This window comes from Hydra vulgaris, chromosome 07, assembly GCF_038396675.1.
Source record: "Hydra vulgaris chromosome 07, alternate assembly HydraT2T_AEP".
Taxonomy (NCBI): Eukaryota; Metazoa; Cnidaria; class Hydrozoa; order Anthoathecata; family Hydridae; genus Hydra; species Hydra vulgaris.
In genome coordinates, this window is record NC_088926.1 from 10,839,142 (window position 1) to 10,862,500 (window position 23,359).

The 23,359-nt window shown below is 29.3% G+C and overlaps 1 protein-coding gene across 2 annotated transcripts in view; it reads right to left on the reverse strand.

Moving 5' to 3' along the window:
- Window positions 1–383: 383 nt before the first annotated feature.
- Window positions 384–23,359, reverse strand: part of LOC100200021 (uncharacterized) — a 47,266-nt gene continuing 24,290 nt past the window's right edge. For both annotated transcript variants that reach the window (XM_065801013.1, XM_065801014.1), the window contains 5 exons: window positions 13,220–13,395; window positions 13,015–13,086; window positions 9,018–9,176; window positions 1,046–1,383; window positions 384–887 (listed from right to left, as the gene is read on the reverse strand). In XM_065801013.1, coding sequence (XP_065657085.1) covers window positions 597–887; window positions 1,046–1,383; window positions 9,018–9,176; window positions 13,015–13,086; window positions 13,220–13,395 — 1,036 coding nt within the window. In that variant the 3' untranslated portion in view covers window positions 384–596. The remainder of the gene's footprint in view (window positions 888–1,045; window positions 1,384–9,017; window positions 9,177–13,014; window positions 13,087–13,219; window positions 13,396–23,359) is intronic.

The window sequence follows — 23,359 nt, forward strand, 5'->3', positions numbered from 1 at the left end:
AATCTTTACTAAGTTACTAAGTTTTTACTTAGAAAGTCTTTACTGAGTCAATCGACCTAGATGATCAACGTCTTTACTAAGTCACTAAAATCTTTACTGAGCCAACCGAACAAGATGATCGACACTGCGCTAAAATCTAATTATTCTAAGAAGTTGTTGATTTTTTTTTAAATTATAATTGTAAAACTTTCAGTTTTTTTTTTAAACTGCTTGTATCGTTGATAACAAAAAAATATAATCTAAAAGGTTGTATAAAGAAAAAATACTAATCTGAAATTGTCCAATAACAAAGTTTTCTCTAAACTACTTTAAGGTAGAACCTTTTGTGTACTTTCATGATTAATTTTTTAAAATAAAAAACTATTTGCACATTATATCAATTATTCATATTATTTATATCAATACTGTTTTCATTTTTCAATTTAAAACATAGTGCTTTATTCCTTTAGAATCTTTTAAAAAAAAATCTAAACAGGTTCTAGACTATTAAATAAAAAAATACCAAACTTAGATCACTAGTCACCAATCTTGAGTCACTGGTCACCAATCTCGAATGCACTTTCTACAAACTAAAAATTTGAAGGACAAAAATCTCTTTAATTTGAAGGATACCCGCCAAAATTAGCATAAAAGTTTGTTTTACTTGCAACTTCTCCCATGGGAATATTATGAAGAGGCATTTGATAAAAACGCGAAGGTGTAGCTGAATCGTAATAAAAGTTAACTGAAGGTTGCTGATGTGATGGCTGCTGATAGTTATGAGTAGGAAAACTGTTTTCTGAATTATAACTAGTCATGGAGGCTGACGAGATTTCTGAACCACAGGAGCTGTTATAGTCAATAGGTGGCACATACATTGTTGACGTATAGTTGCTTATTTGTTGGTGCTATTAAACATTAAGTAAATTGTAAACAAAAAACAAAATTAAAAATTTCATAAATCATCATAACAATATTTTTATTAATTGTAACTTATTTTCCATAATCTTTGCCATTCTTATGACAAAAGTTTTTTCTAAAAGAAAAAATATTAAGGTTCAGGAACCTGGTAATGAGATTGTGGAAATGATGGAACTTGAGATTGTTGGTAATTTCTATTTGTCGTTTCCCGATTGATTGCAAAGTCATTTTGATGATTGAATTGATGGGTTGAACATCCATTTTGAGGATAGCTATAAATCATTGATTGTTCCAAATCAATATCGATCTCATTTGACGAATCAAGTGAATATGCACGTGTTTGAGGTGATGGACTAGAAAACGACCTTTGCTTTTGAGAAGGACGAGCAATAGTACGATTGTAAATACTAGAGTACATAGAATTTTTGTACATTTTTATACTTTGGTTTAAATGTTCTTCTTGGTTTTTATGATCCTTGGTAACTAAATAAATAAGCACATGTTTAGTATAACTGTTTTTACAAAAACACAAAAACCTTTAATAGAAAATATAAATAAACCATTAATAAAACAAAAATAGAAAATAAAGATGTTGTTGTAAATAAAAACCAAAAAAGCAAAAGGATTGATGTTTAAAAAGAATAAAAAAACTAGATAAATAAAAGATTTTTGAGTATATTAAAAGAGCAAAAAAATGCAACAAGCTAAGTAAGGATTCACACTAAAATATGCAACAAGCTAAGTAAGGATTCGCACTAAAAAATGCAACAAGCTCAGTAAGAATTCACACTAAAAAATGCAACAAGTTAAGTAAGGATTCACACTAGAGTTTTTGCTAATGGAACAAGTGTTGATAACTTGCAACCACTGTGATAGTATTAGTAAAAACGATAAAAAGAGAAAAAAAAAAGATGAAACCCTAAAAGGACGGGACAAGGGCTCAAGCTTCGCAGCTAAATCACAATGAAGAGAGACAACCTTAGCAGATGCTATCTTTGCAACAAATTGTGTAAATAGTTTCCATGAGAGGTAAGTAGTGAAGATACAGAAAGATGTAAAGTAGAGGATTCAGTATGATAAATGCTAATGTTATTATAACAGTAAACAACTAAGCTTTGTTTGAGTCAAAATTCAACAACCAATCAATAACCTTATGGAGAAGACCAGCATGCCAGACTTTATTCAAAGCCTTAAATATATTAAAAGCAATAACTCTTGCAAGAAAATCTCATATAAAATAAAATTGTATAAATCAAAATTTTTTTCCAACCTCTCGAACACCAATGCTAATGTAATTAAGAAAGTCACTAATTTTTTTTTTTCTTAATTAATGTTATATAACTCCATAACATGAGCCGACAAACAAAACTGTGTGAACATCATTCCTCTTGCTTACAAAGTAAGCACTCAATATAACACCACAAATTTAGATGCATATTATATATTACAGATAATTTATAACAAAGATTTGAAGTGCACATTTAAACAGTGCCGTCTTAACGCATAGGCTAGGTAGGCTGCAGCCTAGGGCCCCCGATTTTTAGGGGCCCCCAAAATGTGTCTGGATTTTTTTTCAAATTTATATAAATAAAAAATTATATTTCTAAATTTTCTGAAGAAATCATAGTTTGGGGGCCCCTCGGGAATAATTTTTTTCTTCATAAGATTTTTTTTAATTATTTTTAGAAAAGTATCAGTTTTTCAGTTTGGGGGCCCCCTAGGGAATTTTTTTTTTCTTGATAAGCAAAAATGCATGCATGCGTCCGAAAATAAACATAAATTTTCCGATAAGAAGTGTTAAATACAAGCACTTAAAATATCCCATTAGATTGAATTTGAAATTGCTGTGATCAACTTAAAACATCTGTTTTGAAAAAAAGTCATTTAACATGTCTAATCGGACTTATCAAAGTGGTGCTGCAAAGAGGAAAAAAGCCGCTAAAGCAAAAGAAGACATTTCAAAATATCTTCCTTTGACATCATTTCTTTTGGTACAAAAGTCAAAGCCTGTTGTGTCCGAAGATGTATTTCTTTGTCCAACTTCAAATTTCGTAAGCATTGATAGTGCTTTGTTGCCAAATGAAACTCTAGAAATTCAACAGGAACTGGAACCAGAACAGGAGCCAGAACCAGAGCAGGAGCCAGAACCAGAGCAAGAGTCAGAACCAGCACAGGTGCCAGAACCAGTACAGGAGCCAGAATCAAATCAAATTAAAACTTATCCAAACGCAACAACAAAAACTACTCAAGAAACTGACCCAGCATTGTGGCATCAGTTATCCCAAGAAGCTCAATCATTTTGGATTTCTAATGGCCCGTCCATGTGCCAGAACAATGATGGGAGCTTCAAAAATTCAGAAAGGTTGAGTTGCGGACAAAAAAGGTACTTATCAAAATCTTGCTTTAGACGTGAACTACACAATGGCGAATTTGTCAATCGTGAATGGCTATTATACTCACCTTCAACAGGTTCTGTTTTTTGCTTTGCTTGTACCTTATTCTCAAGCAAACACTCTAATTTTTCCACAACTGGATTTGATGACTGGAAAAATGCCTTAAAATGTATATCTGGACACGAGAATGGTTCTGAACATCACAAAAATATGCTTACTTACTCCAGTCGGCAGAGAGAAAGTGGCCAGCTTGACTCTGTATTATTAAAACAGTTACATAACGAACAATTGTACTGGCAAAATGTGCTGAAAAGAATTGTTGCAGTTGTAAAGTTCTTGTCATCAAGAGGATTGCCATTTCGTGGAAACAATGAAACCATTGGTTCAGAGCAAAATGGTAATTATTTAGGAACTCTTGAGTTACTTAGCCAGTTTGACCCATTCCTACATGAACACATGAAAAAACATGGAAATTCTGGAAAAGGTAATACTTCATACCTCTCCGCCAATATCTGTGAGGAGTTTATATGCCTAATGGGAAATAAAGTTTTGAGCGAAATAATTTCTGAATTAAAAAAAGCAAAATACTACTCAATCAGCGTTGACTCAACTCCAGACTTGTCACATGTAAATCAATTAACTTTTACAGTTCGATATGTTAAAGACTTGGCACCAGTTGAGCGTTTTTTGCAATTTGTTCCCATTCACGGGCATGGAGCTGAACATTTAGAAACAGTGGTTTTGAATTTTTTACAAGAAAATGAAATTTCAATATCTGACTGTCGTGGGCAGTCATACGATAATGCATCAAATATGGCAGGACAGTACTCAGGCCTACAAAAGAGGATTAAAGACAAAAGTGAATCAGCATTGTTTATTCCTTGTGCTGAACATTCTTTAAATCTGGTTGGCAACAGTGCAGCTGGATGTTGTTTATAAGCAATTATTTTTTTTGACTTTGTTCAATGCCTCTACAACTTTTTTTCTGCATCAACTCATCGTTGGCAAGTGCTTCTGTCTTTTGTTGGCAAAGGCAAAAAAATTGTCAAACAGCTTTCTGGAACTCGATGGTCAGCACGTGCAGATGCTGTGACTTGTCTGCATGACAGTTATGATGAGATTAAAAAAGCACTTGAATTTTTGATCAAGGACATAAGTCAGTCAAAAGAAACTCAAAATGATGCTCAAAATCTCATCACGAAAATGAACACTTTTGAGATTGTTTTTCTGACAATTTTCTGGAATGATATTCTTTGTCATTTTAATGAAACATCGAAGATTTTACAGAAAGAAAATTTAAACCTGGATGTTGCAGTTCGGATTCTAAAGTCATTGTTGCATTTCATTAAAGATTTGAGGAGTCAATTTGAGAATTACCAGGAAAAAGCCAAAATCTTGCTTCCAAACACTGACTACAGAGATTCTTCAAAAAGAACAAAAAAAAGAAGCCGATGTATGGCCTTCTTTGATGGTGAGGCTGAAGAATTGGAATTTCAGGGAAGTTGTAAATTCAAAATTGAAACATACCTTCCTGTTATTGATTCACTAACATCAAATTTAAAAAAAAGAACATCAGCATATGAGAAGATCAATGACAATTTCGGATTTCTAGTAAACATTCAAACAATTGCCAATGTTGAACTAAAAGACCATTGTTCAAACCTAGCACAAATTTATAAGAAGGACATAAATGAAAATGAACTTTTTTTTGAGTGCCAGCAATTTAAATATTACATTTCAAAAGATGAACAGTCATTTACAGAATTTTACTCAACATTAAAAAGAGACCACTTGGAATCAACTTTTCCAAATATTGAAATTTCCCTTAGAATTTTTCTGTCAATGATGGTCTCAAATTGCACTGGCGAGCGATCATTTTCAAAACTAAAACTTATAAAAAATGAACTCCGCTCAACCATGCTGCAAGAAAGATTGAACTGTTTGTCGTTAATGTCAATTGAATCAGATGTTCTTTTAACCATTGATTTTGATGATATTATTAAAGAATTTTCAAGAAAAAAATCACGTAAACATCACATGTAAATTTTATCATTGCTTTAATAAATGTTTCCTATTTTAGTATTTGATTTAATTTTTTTACTAAGGAAAAAGGGGGCCCCCAAATTAAGTCTAGCCTAGGGCCCCCGATGGCCTTAAGACGGCCCTGCATATAAATAAACCCTTTTCTCTAATATTCCCCAACATTTGAAATCTTTTTAATAGAGCACGTCAAATAAAAATTGGCACAACAGGTTTTTTTTAATGTAATTCTGTTTCAAAAAATATTTAATCTAAAATATTATTCGTTACAAAAACCTTTTTCAATTAAAATTGGTAAAAAAGTCCTTTTAAGTGAAAATTATGCAAATTTTGTAATATTATATCAACATTTCAGAGAAGCTACAAGTCATTATACAGGATTTTTTTTCTGCAATTGGACTTTTTTACAACTTTTCATAGCAAACTTTTTACTTTAATCAAAAATTATTGAAATTTAGCCTACTTCTTTAAATTATTAAAGACATTCAATCACTTCATTTTTGACTTCTCACAAAGCTTGACCCTTGACTTCTCACAAAGCTTGAATAAAAGCTTTTCTATTTCCTATTAATCATAAAAATTGATAGAAAATGTTGCAGAAGTGAATAGAAGATATTTCTATAATTATAATTTGTGCAGAACTGCAGGTTGCATTTTTGTAATTCTAATTCAATTTTTTTAATTCAATTTTATTTGTGCAATGTAATATTAAAAAAGTTATATTTAACAATTAATTTATTGTATATAGCCTGTTATTTTATAAGTTCATAATAAAAATAACAACAAGGAAAAGAGAAATATTCGGCTTTAGTTTCCTGCACCTTAGGGTGGCAAAGTTAATATAGGCCAGTTAGTCCAGGTCTTTTGTTAGTCAATAAAGTAGATTCAAAAAGGAAACACTTCAATATGACAAAAAATTGTGTAATTACTTTAGGATTTTCATGTGTTGAAAATGGTTCAAACTGTGAACTTGGCTACATTCTCTCTGGGATCCTGGTTCCATGGAGAAAATCTGGTTTTCCTCTTATTCCTCAAGATGACCATCTCCATCAAAATTTTAAGAACTATGCTATGAAATATATTGGCATATGTAAATCAAAGAAGAAAGAAGGATTTAAAATAATCCCAACATGAAGGAAACTTCAACACTCAACATAGAAATGTCCTCTGAAATTGATCAAAGTCTTGATGATAATGGCAATGATCAAGATTTTGAGATCTACAAATCTTGCAGAAAAAAAACTAGTGATAATAATCAGAATTTATCAATTCCTTAAAATATTTTTTCTGTTGCAGCTAGAACTGCAGTTGGCACGGGTATACCCTCACATCAATGCAATGCATTGATTTCTACTGTTGTTGAAAATACAGATGATGACATACAAAAATTAACTTTATCTTTAACTTCCGCAAAGCAAACTTCTAGCAGGAAAGCAAATTTCTATATCAGGGTGAAGCTATAATCAGAGCCAACTTGTCAGTCAAAACTAAAGAAACAGGAAATCCAATTAATGTACATTTTGATGGAAAAATCATTCGTGATTTTACAGGGACTGTAGATGAAACAAAGAACAGGCTCTGTGTTCTGGTCAACCATGATAAGAGTCATCTGCTAAGAGTTCCAGGTCTAGATAATGGAACAGAGGAAGCTATAAAAGATCTTCTTGACTATGGTCATGGTATTTGTTTTGACCGCTACAAATACTGGACGTCTGAAAGGTACTAGATTAGGAAAATTTTTTGACAGACACTTGCTCTTGTTACCATGCAGGCACTATGTTGGAGAAGTACATATAAAACACTACTCTGCAGAAGTTGTTATTGATAAGAATGTTGGACTTAAAAACTAGCTCTTCAATTCTCTTAAGCACAGGTGGTTGCTGTATATGCAGTTGATATTATGTCCATGTTTGATTAAAATAATCAAACATGGTCAACAAGATGGCTGATTTAATTGCAATCTTCTATGCCCCATAGTTTCTCACCTGTGCATTTTCTGTTTCTGCTGCTTTTATGGTAAATATTAATGTTCCTTAATTATTTTCTAAAACTAATAAATATTTTTTATGTAACAATTCAATGTTGTATAAATGTTACCTGAAATTCAATTAAAGTTTATACCAAAAATAAATTATACTGAAAAATAAATTTCAAGATTTTATTGGCAAATGTGCTATTAAGTTAAAACTGAACCGGCTGCTAAGGCAATTTTGAAGTCTTGGAAGAATCATACTTGGTATCTTTATCCAGATTTGGTAGTGATGGCCTTAGCTTCAGAGGATAGTGATCATGTTGATGAGATGGAGAAAATGGCTAAGGTTCTCATGGATATTGATAAGAAAAGTATTGATGAGTTTGGGCATAACAGAGTCAAGGCCATGATGTTCTTACAAGAAGTTTAAGTTTTTTAAAGTATTTTGAGCATAAGTAGAATCTGTCTCCATTGCACACATTTATCACTGCAGAATCATGGATCATTTTTAATATTTTAGAACTTACAGAAAATCAATGTGTTTGGTTAACAACTCCCAGAAGAATTGGAAAAATTTTCCTAGTTATTTGAAGTTTCAAACGTCTATTAAATTAATGGAAGTTGTGAATGATTGCTCAGAACAAGCAGTCAAACTCATTCAGCAGAATGTTGAGAAAACAAAATCTGAAAGCAAGCTGCAGGATTTTCTCCAGGTAAAGAACAAATAGAGAAAACCATCTCACAGAACTAAAAAGGCATATAAAGAATCTGCCAACACATCTTCAGCTAAATCGACTTTTAATTTCAGTGCCTCTGCTTTATCAACCAGTACTGTTTTTAATTCTGATATTTATCAGGTATTTTAAAAAAGTTTATTGGAAAATATACTTAATATTTGTTAAGAAAAAGTTTCTATTGCATGCTAAAACAATGAATTGATGATTTAATAAACTAATTTGTTTAGGAATTTAAAGTTAATAAACAGTAGCAACAGAATCAGACCCCCTGAATTTTACTTCATTTGTGAACACTGAACAGTAACCAGTAAAGAATTAGTAAATCCTAACAGCTAGCTGCATAAGAATAAAATATGCGCACAAGACAACATCTTTTAATCTATATATAAAGTTAGTTAAATATAAAAAATCTGCAGGTAAATAATATTTTACTTATCATTTATACTTTTTTATAATAAAATATTTCAATGAAGCTATTTTAAGTTAAAACTTGTCACAAAGCTCTCTGACAAATTTTGATTGAACAAATCCTTTCTCTCTAAAGAGAATAGATTTTTTTTAATCCACGCAAACAATGCATGCAAACATATGTATAGGCTCTATATAAATGACTATTTGTGTTTAAAAAAGACAAAATTATTTACAGTTTATGTAAAAACCATTAAATTTAATTGAGAAAACTAATTAGTTTTATTGTTTTTAAAAAAACCACAACTTTTCATTTTTTTAATAAAAAATAAAAACATTCTGAATGTTTTTATTGTTATTTTTTTTTACTGTTTACATACATTGACTGACAAATAGGTAGAACATGCGAGGAGTGCTGCTACTTTGACTGACTAATATGTAAAATATGCAAGAAGTGCTGCTACATTGAGAAAAGGTTTTCGTTATAAAAAAGTCTATAGGAATATATAGATAGATAGATATAAATATATAATGAAACCTTTTAAATGATGCAATTGACATACATACCTGGAAGGTCAGTGTCATTGTTGTTATTATTGTTTATATCAAAAAGATCAGTGCTTGTCGCATGTTGTAAAAATGGGTGACACCTATCATTTATTCGAATCTTAACAGGAGGTAATTCTTTATGAAAAACCTCTAACTCTGAATAAGGAGAACTTTTTTCTAAAAATAAATAAATAATAAATAAGTTAATAAATAAACTTTAAAAATACAACAGTTGAACAACAAAAATTAGCAATACATAAATTTGAACACTTTGATAATCATCATTCTAAAGATACATTTTAAAACTAAATGCAACATTTTTAAAGCAAAAACAAAATATAAAATCTTGAAATAAAATTAAACTTTTTAAAATACCTTATAAATATAATTTCAATATAATGCTAAACATATTAAAACTTATTTTAAATATTAAACAAAATTTTTTTTGAAAAACAAAATTTTTTTTTATAAAAACCATTGTAAAAAAATATCAATCAAACAAACATAACAACAAATATTTTTTTTCTCCTGTCTCTTGTTTTATTTTTAATTTCTATATTTTCCCTTGCCTTTACCTTTCATTCTTTTATATTTTTATTCAACAATTTTTATGTTGTTTATTTACTTTTTCAGTAGAGGTTTGGACGTTGAGGATTTTTTGTAGTGTGTTATATCATAAGTTAAAATTTATATTTATATATATATATATATATATATATATATATATATATATATATATATATATATATATATATATATATATATATATATATATATATATATATACATACATATATATATACACACACATATATATATATATATATATATATATATATATATATATATATATATATATATATATATATATATATAGGGTAAAGTAGTTTAATAACGCAAGCCTTTTATATTTAGTTAATTATTATTATGTAAACTCTTCATTTTTGAAAAAGATTTTTTTAAACTTTTTATTTTAAAAAAAGGCTAGGTAGAATGATTATTTAGCTCTAGAAATATCATAGATTTATTGCTCACACATAAAACTATTTCAAGGAAATATCATTTTTCTTAAAACAGTACTAATGGCGATATAAGCCTCATATGCATCCAATATCGCCACCCACACTTTTTTTTATATTTTGTTATTCATAACACAAATTATGTTAAAGAAACAAATAAAAAATGAACCATTATTTATAAAATCATATTATTAATCAAATTATGTTTCATGGCCATTTTTGTTTGACTTGGCCTGGGTATATCAGTTATTTTATCCGCAACTAAATTTCAATCAACAACATTATGCTTATGCATTATGCATTATATTATTATTATGTTTATGCTTATGCATTTAATGATCTTCTAGTTTTTGCTTTTCTAACTATTTTAGGTGATGGAATTATTGAGCGGATACTATATGCAGGGTCTGAAGATCCAGGTTTTAAAGTACTAAACTTGTCAACATCAGGACTTTTGACGTTTATGCGATTAGAAATTTCACTAGAAGTAAAAGCTACTTGGGGGATAAAACTAGGGTTGAAAGGATAGATTCCTGTTGATCTGAATCCTGATATGGCATTTGCTGGTGTACGCAACCATGCTTCAGTAAATAATAGTGGAAATTGCAGTTTTGTAAATAATAGTAAATAAAAGTGGAAATTTGACAGTGATGGTCCGGGAAAGTTTCTTCTAAAATTATCAATGGAAACATTCAAGTAAGTTTTTAATGGTTTAAAAACACTTTTGTCCAGAGGTTAAAGTTCATGATTACAATGTGTTGAAGACAAAGCATATGGATGTTTAACTTTTCGGCTTCCTCTATTACAACAATATCCAAATGACTACAATGTCTGTCAAAAAACAAAAAAAAACAAAGCTTTTCCTGGTAATTGGTGCTGGTTAAAACGACACAAAAAAGTACAAAATTCTTCCTTGGTAAGATATCCTTTTGGAGTCATGCGAAAAATACTTCCATGTGGCAAATTATCCCTGTACTCATGTTTCGAATTTTTTCCATTATACAAAATCATAGGTGGAATCCAATTAGTTCCAGTAGCATTTGTACATGCAACTACAGTAACAGTTTCTACTCTATCTGCATGAGTAGCTGTGTGTACACGTTTGCTCCTTTTTTTGCCATTACTACATGAGTGCCAGTCATTGTTAATTGCAATCTAGATTCATCGACGTTGCAAATCAATTCAGTATGGTGTGCCAAATTTAGTTTTTCATAGACTTTATCAAAAAGATTGCAAAAGTTTTGAACAGTTTCAGGATTGAATTGCATTAGCCCACCATAACTCAAACTTTCACATTTCCTAGGAGCAACATAAGGATGGCGCCTGAGAAATTCTGCATGCCAATCTTTGCCTGAAATTATTTATTTCATTAGTATAGTTATTTTAATTTTAATATTTCATTTAAATATATGGACAAAACTGATTTTATTTAATTTTTTTAAATTCAAATATAAAATAAAAATTAAAAACTATTAAAATAAGTACCATCAATTTCATTCTTGAAACGATGTGGCAGATTTTTTTGAGTACATATTTCTTATGCATATTTTCTAAGTTGTATTCATGTTATACCAAATCCTATTTCTTGAAGACGAAATACTCTTTGCTTCAAGTTTCTACAGTTTCGGGAATAATGCACTTTCGACCTAGTTAAGGTTTTGGTGATCTATCCTTTCTCATTAAACAGTCTCTGAGAGTTCTTTGAGGAATGTTATAATCTTGTGATGCTGCTGCTACTGGATTTCCAGTTCTAACAGAATATAGTGCCTTTTTTAAATCCTCTGTTTTCCATTTTACCTTAATAGTTATTTTTTTAGGTTTAGTCATTCTAAAAAGAACAAAAATAATATTTGAAAAATTTTCTTACAAAATTTTTTAAATTAATCGAAAAATCAACATTGCATTTGTCAAGTGACAATGAAAGCATTTATAAACATTTTTAAGTTTAAAACAATAAAATAATGAGGTTGTGAAAAGATAGAAATAACAAAAGTACATTTAAAAGAAATGTACTTTTGTTATTTTTTTATTATTTTTTGAAATTAACTGATGGAATTAGTGCAGCAACTTAAAAAATATTTTTAAAGAACTTTAAAATTTACGTTTTTTGTTTAATTTTTTAAACTTCAACATTAAATTACAGTAGTTTAAAGTAAATTTGAGAGCAAAAATATTAAATTACAAGCTTCGAATGCAATTACAACACATATACAGAAATCTCAATATCGAAAATCAAAATAAACATGTGGCATTATAGCCCATTCCAGTCTGGTGATATTAGGCAGATATCAATGTTTTATGTAAAACAAGTTTTTTTTGTTTACATTATGAACATTGCTTACTTTTAAAATTCAAATAATGTATTGGGCACATGAATAAACAAAAATAACAAGACATTGATTGTTTTGAGCAAGTATAAATAGAAACGATACTTTTTTGATCAATGATAAAAAAAAGAATGGTCTAAAATCACGCTCTCTAGACTGTATAGAATAACTGCGAATGACTCAAAACCACAATAAATTGGGCGAAAGTTCAAAAAATATGTTATATAACTAAAAAATGAATAATCTAAAAAGTTCTGACAATGTTTTCTAAATTGTGCCACTAAATATTCTTTAAGCCAACTTTAAAAAATAAAATGGAGGTAAAAGCCGCCGGCAGTATTAGACTACTTTACCCTATATATATATATACATACATATACATATATATATATATATATATATATATATATATATATATATATATATGCATATATATATATATATATATATATATATATATGTATATATATATATATATATATATATATATATATATATATATATATATATATATATATATATATATATATATAAATAGGTAAAAAAATTTTAAACTCTTTTCTATAGCTGGAGTTTTTTTCACACATTTGAAAACAAAAATTATCTTTTTCATTTATTATATTGTAACATAAGTTCATTTGAAAAAGACTTTTTGGAAAATACACCTACCTTGTACAACAGGAGTTGCTTTATCTTTGATAAGTATACCAGTCAATATAATATTTGGAGATCCTTCTATGTCTGGAAAAAAATTTTTTTTCCAGGAATAAAATTATAATAAAGAAAGAAGAAACATCACTCAATAAAATGTAAACAATAAAAATTTTCTTTCCAAAATAAATCAATAAAAAATATAAACTAATAACTTACAAACCTTTTTTATACAAATAATTTGATAAATATATATCAAGTCCTTTTGCAAGCAAACCAATATGATGAGGATTTATGCATAATGCTTTTTGCTTGCAAACTGGCATTCTTGCTAAACGCTCACCATCTGTACTTTCTAGTGGAGCAGCGTGAAATAAAACCATAATAACTAGATCCAACCTGAAATAATAAACTTTATAGTCTTCATGTTCAATGTTTATAATAGATGCTAAAATATTGTTAGCTGGTATTGAACACAGTCTAAACTAATATTAATACAATTAAGAATACATGGTTATAAATGATATGCAACTACAAATGCCTAAATATAGTATGGCAAGAGTTGAATCAAATGCAGTAGTGGTATAGTGGTAAAGCACTCGCTTCGTGAGCAAAAAGCTTCAAGCTCTATCCCCACTACATTTCTGGTAGTACCAAACTCAACTAGTTTCTCCACGCAGCGGCCTTGTTTATCAAGGTTTGCATTTCAGGGTTAAGATTAGTTAAGAAAAGTTTGAAACCACAATTTAAAAAAAATTGGCCTCCTCTACTATAGTGGTTGCATCAGTCTTGGGAAGACAAATAATATTAAAAAAAATTGCCTAAACATAATATAGGTGCACACTCCACATGTCTTAGAACCTACCATAACAAGTTTTTTTAAATTCAATATTGATGTATCTGGGGACAAATAAAAAATATCAATATCTCAATGTGGATTTCCCTGATTTTTTGCTGAGCCTCAACCTGTTCTCTTTAATTTTCATTTCAGTTTTTTTAAGACATTCCAGTCTTAGAAAGGATTATGGTGTAGTACATGGACAAACTATATACAATTAAAAAGAAAGCTCTATTATTATATTTATATTTGTGTTAGTATTTAAAAGAAATCATTTTAATAAAGATAACAATATAAATATACAAAACATTTATACAAATAAGTATATATATATATATATATATATATATATATATATATATATATATATATATATATATAATATATATATATATACATTCAAATAACATTTAAGCATACTAACAATAGTCTAATTCACTCTATAATAGTTAATAATTGTTCTTATTTACTCTATAAAATGCTATGGTTAAAAAAAAAGTGAACAAAAGAAACTGAAATATAAGCAAGAGTAATGTAAAAGAAAAATTTCAAGCTCAAATCAACTTATAAATGTGGCATATTGCAGTAGTGGTGTTGTGGTAGAGCACTCGCCTCATAAGCAAGAAGTTCCGAGTTCGATTACCACCATATCCCGGGTAGTCTCGCGCTTAACTTGTTTTTCCATACTCAATAAATTCTTAAATACAGATCCAAAATCAAAACATCCAATAACATATAAAATTTCAAAATTCAATTTTCCCATCAAAATCAATTTTCCCATCTAATTTTTTAATCTCTTTCCTCTTTTTCTAATTCTTATTCTTCCAGAATAACCATTGTTTTGATAGCATACGTGTGGGCTTTTTTTTGTATCACTAGCAGCTTTTACAATTCCTTTTGAATCGCTTCGTAATGTTTTTTCTACTTTTTCCTGAATAAACTTTTTGGATTGTAGTTCTTTTACATTATTAGCAAGTGAGTTGCTTTTCCATTTGGAAAATTTCAACATCGAGAAAAAATGCAATTCAAATAACGTAATAAATTAAACTAATTCTAGTAAATTACTTTTATATATATTCAAAAAAAAAAAAAAAAACAATAAAATTTGAATACTATGGAGAAAAATATACATAACTTATATTTGATAACCTCTAACTTAAATTTGTAAAATTAAATTGTATAGATTTTTAATAAAGAAACAAGCTTTAGGCTTCAAACATGATGGACAGGCTACTTTTCATAAGTGTCATCAGAACTAAAACATACAGAAATACCAATATTAAAATCAAGACTAAAAGTAAGGGTTTTAAGGAGATTTAATAATAATAAGGAGATAATTTAAGGAGATAAATAATACATTTTTTTTTTTAATATTTAAGAAGATTTGATTGCAAACGACAATTAAAAAAAGTAAATAGATAAGGAGAATTATGGAGAAATTTTTTCAATAAATTTTAAATATTAACAAATAAATTATTTTAAATGAATATAAGTTCATTTTTATTTACAGCAAGTATAACATTTTTTTTTAATCATATAGCCTCTCTAGAGACTATTACTTTTTGCAGCTTTTTTAAATGCTTTTTTGATATGTCAATGTTATCTAAATATAAAAGGAATTATTAAGTAATAACCCACATTTATCAATATGAACTGAATTATTATTGATATTAAAGGCATAAACCTAAGGCTATACTTTTTTCAGCAGGGAATCCAATTTTATTAAACAACTTCTTTAAATTCTCAATATCAAATAATGTCTTTCAAATTTCAGTGTTGACTATTTCAATATTAACATAAAATAAATATTTAACTTTAATGTAAATTAGTGGAATGTAGTGAATTAATATTAAAAATAATGTAAATATTGAAATGTAGTGAATTATCCAAACATGAAATCAGACCTCCGAAACAATAAGAAGTTGAATGCACAATAAGTAATACAAAAATAGCATAGGTTTGTTGATATATATTTCAAAATCAGAATCTATTCTACTAGGTAGAATAGATTCTGATTTAGTTTGTTGATATATATTTTTTAATCAGAACCTATTCTACAGGTAGATTTAGAATAAACTCATAACTAGTTTTTTGTTTTTATTACAGATTCTTTATCTGATCTCAGCTTGTTACTTTTTGCACTATACAGTCTACACAAGCATTATTATGATTATTCTGACAATATTGTTTTTAATTAACATTTTTTATAATTTTTTTAGTATATATTGTTGCTTTTTTCCTAATTTTATGATTTTTATGATTTTTATGACTTTATGATTTTTGTTCTCTAAATACTAAGTAGCTTTTTATTTGGATAGTGTGTACTTATTAGATTTCAAATCTGCTGGTTTCTATGAATTATCAGATGTTCATAAACTCTTAATGTTTTTTAAAAGAAATCGACCTCTCATTTGGTAAGACCAATATTTTCAACTTGTTGATCTACCATATTTCATACTATGTTTTTGTACTTAAACTATTTTATCTTAGTTTTAATCTTCATGACTTGTAATTTACTCATGATAAAAAAGATCAACTCAACCCCACTAGGAATCCTAAATTATCTTGCATTACTTTTACCTTATCTTTGTATTACTATATATACTGTATACACTATATAAGTATATATGTAGATGTTTGTATGTGTAAATTGATATAAGTATATATTGCTACTACATTGCTACTGTGCATACTAAAGTACTTTAACAAGATCATTAAAAATGTTAGAATTGTGCTAAAGTGGGGATAGGTTTTGGGATATTTAACAATGGAAGCTTGGTTTGGTTATATTTCAATACTAACATAACATAGAGTGCAGGCAATGGGAGCTGTAGTATAGACATAGTTGCATGAGAGCAATAAAGTCATGTTAAAGTAACATTAGGTAATCTGTCCTATTTAAATTCTATTATTAAAATTTTTTATCTAAATTTATTTATTTTTGTGTTGCGTTCTATTTGTCTTTTCTTATGTTATAAGAATTTTGCAATAAAAGTTATAAATAGTTAACATTAATAATTAATTAATAATTAATAACAAAAACAAACAACTTAAAAATTATATGAATAATATTATAAATTTAATTATAAAATATGAATAATGTAAATGTATAGTTTAAAATTATAAAGAATAACAGAGGTAAAATATTTTAACAATTAAATATCAAAATTAAATTTTCAAAGCATAAAAAATGCTAGATAAATCATTATAATCCTCATGTCGTTGACAATTGGCATTAGTGCATGTCTTGAGCTACCCAAATCATTATTGGTGATCAAAATACATTTTTGATGCAATAGGAAATCATCGTACATCATTATTTAATTTTAATTGGTTATAACAATCCCATTACTTTTTACCTCTGTACTTTTTCTGATTTTCAGCGCTTTATTATACTTTTAGCTCTAAAATCTATGATATATTCTTAGAACCAGATCTCCTGTACCAAACTACATCTCCTATACCAAACTAATTGGATGGCCCAATTCATAACCTGTGTACAATCAATTTGTTGCAGAAACAAATGAAAATTATTTTACATTAAATAAGATTTAATAACTTACTTTTAGCATTCACTGTTTATACCACTATATTAATAACAGGTCTGGGAATATTTACTTTATTTGCATATTACTTTTCACAACAAATATGTAATTAATTAATAAAGTATTAATTGCCTATTTGTTGTGAAATATAAATTCACCGACTAATGCTTTATGTGCTTTTGCTTAGCACTACTTCACTCAATCACCTTTTTTTGTTCTCTATAAATCTGCTTTTTTCCATGATTGCACTCATTGATATTGATTCTACTTAAATTTAAATTTTTTTTTTTTGATTATCCCTCAGCCAATACTGTTGTTATTAGTAACTTAAATATGCATCACACTGATTGGCTTGGCTATAGCACCATTGATACTGCTGGAACTTTACCTCAAAATTTGGATCATTATCAATCTCTTACTCAGATAATTAACTTTGTGACTTGTCTTTTAGACAACCCACCTAAAATCACTTACATTCACTTCTTGATTTGTAACTTGTCTCTGACTGAGTTGACTTGCTATGGTTCCACTAAAATACTGTAGTGGTGTAGTGGTAGAGTGGTTGCCTCATAAGCAAGAAATTCCGAGTTTGATTCCCACTACATCCCTTGTAGTACCACGGACATGGTGGTGTCTCCTCAACTTGTTTCTCTGCGAAGCGGCCTTGTTTTTCAAGGTTCGTGTTTCGGAGTTATAGAGTTGAAAGAGGGCTATAACCACAACTAAAATAGCCTCCTCAACTGTAGTGGCCTTCTCGACCTTGGGCAGTTGACAATTTAAAAAAAAAATCTTGTACTTTTTCTACATCATATGATTATGACTCACCCTTTAAAGCTGACCACCTGACCTGACAAGCTGACAAAATATTTCTGTAAAAATAATTGTTTTTGGGATTCTTTTCATGGTTCTCTTAGTAATTATTTGTTAAGCTGATGTCTTTTAGCTTTCTGATAAAATTGGACTTTTATAATAATCTCCTAGGTATGAAACCTTTTATACTTTTTTCCTCATTTTAAGTCAAGCCTCAATTTTGTGCAGCTGGTTTTTTTTAATCGTGATCATTTGTTTTATTTTTTGTGCAAGAAAATTTTTGTATTTTTTCAGGAAGTTCAAAGTTACCTGGAAAGTTTATTACCTTTTGGGCTAAATAATTTGACTATATAAATATATATGCCATATAGATATATAAATATAATATAAACATAGCCATATGCCATATAGCACTCATATTAAAGTAGTCAGATCATTATTTATTATACCTAAAGTATTTTTAAGAAGCCAAATATTATCCAAATATTTTATTTAAAAATATAATTTTTAATTTTTAAATTTTGGAAAGTGTATTTTAAAATTTTACAAAGTATTTTTTTTTTTCAAGTTGAATTTTGTTTTATAAATAGTAATTTAATAAATTTAAAAGTAATTTAAAAAATTTTTATAGCAGGTTGGTCATAATTTTTTTTTAAACATAATGCCTCTTAAACATAAAATTGGAATGTGCTTCTACAACAATTATTTTAGCATTCTCTTCAAAAGGTATTTTACAGAACTAATTCATAAAGGTCATGTCTATGTCATCCATAACAAAATGAATTCCAAGATTAAAAAATTATTGGTGCATCAGCCATATTCATCTATAATGAGGAGAGTTTATTTTTAACTAGAATCTAGAATTACCAGAAAAATTTATTTTCAATTTATAATTTTACTCCTCGGAAAATGAATGAAATTAAAGATACTTAAAATTATTAAATTACTTAAAACATTAATTTCATTTTGAGTAGGTGTTGCCTGTTTAGTTTTATTGAATTGTCACTGAAAGCAACAAAAAAAAAGCATACCAAACAGTTTTTTTACCTTCTATTTTAAAAAGTAACGCATAAATTAAAAAGTAATGCATAAATTAGGCATCAAGTCAATAAGTTACCAACAACAAATATTATTGTACTATTCAAAATCTGTTTTAAAAAGATTTTTTATAAGTATTGTGGTTCTAAAGTCAATAGACATAAGAAGTTCAATAAATATTTTATGCTGCCACAGTGTGTTAAGATGAAACTGGATGGGTTGTTAAAAACTACTATGGTTGATGCATAACCCAGGTCAGCCTCCTGTTTTACATTTGTTTACTAGAAAATTGTGTTAACAGTTTTCTCTAGAACTGCCTTTTATGTTTTTTCAAAGAATCCTCATCTTATAATTAACCTCATTCCATTAAGACACTGATGATGTCTTAAAGTTATTTCCATTGCACAAGATCTTATTTATGTTTCATAAAAACGACAACCAAATGCCTACAGAGATCTGCACAACCATGTATAACAGTCCAACAGGCCAGTAAGTTGTTAATTACTAAAGCTTGTTATAACTTCAAATGGTCATGTGTATCAATTTACAACTATTGTTTGACAAGTTTTACTAATAAAGCCCAGAAAAGTTAACAACTTTAATATATTTGGATCTGGAAAAACACATAAAATGGCATATTTGTTAACTCAATCTATACAGAAAATAAAAACTGCTCATTGTAAAAAACCATCCAACCTTATCTAAGGATATGGTTGGATGGTTATATATTTAGTGAAAAAGCCATCATTTAGTGTTCAAAATATAGCCGTTATTCTTTTACATAAAATTTTGTATTATTATTTGTATTAAATCCTGCCATAAATGATTTAAAAACTACTGCCATTCTCCATTTAGCTACAGAAGCAAATCTAATTGCCATATTCCAAAAAGTTGAAATTAGAGAGGTTTTAAAGTATTTTCTTTGTCCATACCCAGTACCACACTATCAAAAACAAGTTAGGATCAGCTGGTTTTAAGATTATCAGGATTTATCACATTTATCAGCTGAGAGAGAAAAAATATTAGCCTAAAGACTGTCACAAAGAAAATCATGAAAATAACCCTAGTCAGCTTTAGGGTAGTAGTAAGTAGTGCAATAATAGGGTTAGTCCGCAAAAGAAGTACAAGATGAAAGATTTATAGAGATCATTGTATGGTCAGAACCACTTAAGAGAGAAAAAGGAGAAGTTGAACATAAGCTACGATCAGAGACAAGACATAAATCTTGGAGTGAAGGTAAATGATTAGGGTTGTCAGGGAAACAAGTCACAAAGTTAACTATTTGAGTAAGAGATTGGAAAATGCATAAGTTATAGTGCCAGCAGGGTAAGTGGCATTAGAGCCAAGCCATTCAGTGTGATAAGTACTAAAGTCGCCAATAACAGCTATATTGACAGAGGGGTAAAAGGAGAGAACATGATCAATTTAATGCGGTAGTGGTGTAGTGGTAAAGCGCTCGCTTTAAAAGCGAGAGATTCTGAGTTTGATCCCCACCACATCCCTGGTAGTACCGCGCTCAACTTGTTTCTCCGCGCAGCGGCCTTGTTTGTCAAGGTTCGTGTTTTGGAGTTATAGAGTTGAGAGAGGGTTATAACCACTATTAAGTAGCCTCCTCATCTGTAGTGGCCTTCTCGGTCTTGAGAAGGTGAATAACAAAAAAAAAAACAAAAAAAAACAAAAAAAAATTTGATATAAAATTACATCTAAAAGACTGTAGTCATGGGAAGAGGGAGAACAATAAAGAACAAAAAGAAAGGTGATAGACTGAAGAGGTGCTAAGTGGAAGCACATAAAAGAATGGTCAAAGGATTCAAGCCTGATTTTATGACAATTAGGTGAATTGGTTCATATCTATACCCCGAAGCCAAGCATGTGACTATTGGAGTCTTTGCAAATCAAAGGATAGTACCCATCAACACTGAGATCTGTAGGAGGAATACCAGAATTTAAATTAGTCTCACTTAGAGCAAGCAAGTCTGGTGATTTTTTGCATAAGGTAAGATTAACTGATGGAAGGTTGCTTTGCACGACCAAGAATATTTGTAAAAGATAAATCAAAACTGTTAGATGGTGGAGATGTTTTTTTATATTGAATGTTTTGGGTTACTTTTGGCATGATTAAGTTTAAAGAGAACTTGACTGATTCCTAGAAAGAGCACGACCTCTTAAGCGATGAGCAATGCAATTTTTTCAGTCTTGTTAATTAACCCTAAGTTGTAACATAGGGCTCCTTATGTGGCCTTGACAATGCACTAAAAGCTTTAACAGAGACACCATCTATGCACAACATGGCACTGGTAATACTCTGATATTAAGCAGCTGTTGATGGAATCAGCCTCTCTGAGAGGCTACCACAGAGTTTGGGAACGTTACTACCAGCCAGCCTCAGAACCATTAAATTAAGTTTTAGATCTGTACCTTAATTAGGAGATAACAGGAAGAGTTGCATAGCCACTATCAAGAAGGCACAGGCAAGAACATAAGTGGAGCCAAGAAGATCCAGCATTCATCATCCTTGGCAGGAAACAATGTAATACAGGTTTACATCTAAGCCAGCCTAATAGATAAAGAAGGGGTTCAAGGCTGGTTAGCAGAATTATTCTCCTTATTCCTAAAGTCTTTGCCTAAGAGTCTTTCTACAAGACAGTAGCTGGATGTAGTTAACATCTGCCCAAGATAAGTATTTTTATCTAGTCTTTACTCAACCAAGAGCCTAAAGGCAGGGAAATTTTAGCTGGATACAACTAACATCTGCCTAAGATGAGTATTTTTATTGAGACACCATCTCTAGACTTCATTTAACCAAGAGCCCCAAGGCAGGGGATTTTTAAGTCAGAGTTTGTTTCTCATAGCCTTTGCCTAAAAAAATACACCCTTCAAGACAGCAGGACGTGGGGCAGGTAGTTCTGGGACACATTATAGCAGTACAGGGTGATTGTGATGATCCTAAACCTGACCTGACCTAGAGTAGGTAAAAGGGTTTACTTCCAATAAACAGTACTTTAAAACATTAGGCATAATATTTTAGAAATGCATTAGGAAAAATATTTAATAAAATTTTAGAGTTTATGGTGAGGTTTTTTAGTTAGAGTAACTAGTTAGTTACTGAGGTCACACTGCATCAAAGATATAAACAGAACACAAACATACATAAAGAAACTTACATGTGAGTAAACACTGCGCCAGAGGTTTAGACAGAACACAAGCATACATATATAAAGCAGGGGTCAAAAAAAGTGTTGGGCATTGGTACCCCCAGACCATTTTTGAGATTTGTTTGAGAGAGCAACCCACCATTATCTTTTTTTACTGAAAAAATGAACAATGATAGGTTGCCCTCCTCTAACAGATCTCAAGAATAGTTTTTAGGGGCGGCAATATCTAACACCTATTTCAACCCATGATATAAAGAAACTTATGGGTGAAACAACATTGTGCTAGAGGTTTAGACAGAACACAAGCATACATATATAAAGCAGGGGTTAATATAAGTGTTTGACATTGGCACCCCCCAGACAATTTTTGAAATTTGTTTGAGGGGGCGACCCACCGTTGTCTTTTTTTTACTGAAAAAATGAACAATGATAGGTTTCCCTCCTCTAACAGATCTCAAGAATGGTTTGAGGGGCGGAAATATCTGAAACCTATTTCAACTAAAAAGTAAAGTATTTCAGCTTCCAGAAACAAGCATGCAAAATAACTTTTAACAACTCCGCAAACATTCACAATGTCAAAAAATACAGTTTGACAAATAAAAGAGAAGGAAATTTGAGAATTTCTATTGCAAAATTTAAAACTTGAAGCAATGGATATGTAATTTGAATTTTGCTGTAATTCCAACATTTACCTGAAAATAAGTTTTGCTTAATCTGATTCCTTTCATCATTTGTGCTTTATCATTAAATTCAAAATTACCATAATGTAACCATATGCAAAAGATTTTAGTTCATATTTCTTAAAACGACAATTTTCAAAATTCTTTTTTGGATTTAAAAAAAAAAAAAAATCAAGTTCATATTAAAAATAATGATGACACATGAAATTCAATTTGCAATACTATGTACAAAATTAATGAGAATTAACCATAAATGCCACAACAACAAATAAATATTTTGATTGTATAATAAAACTA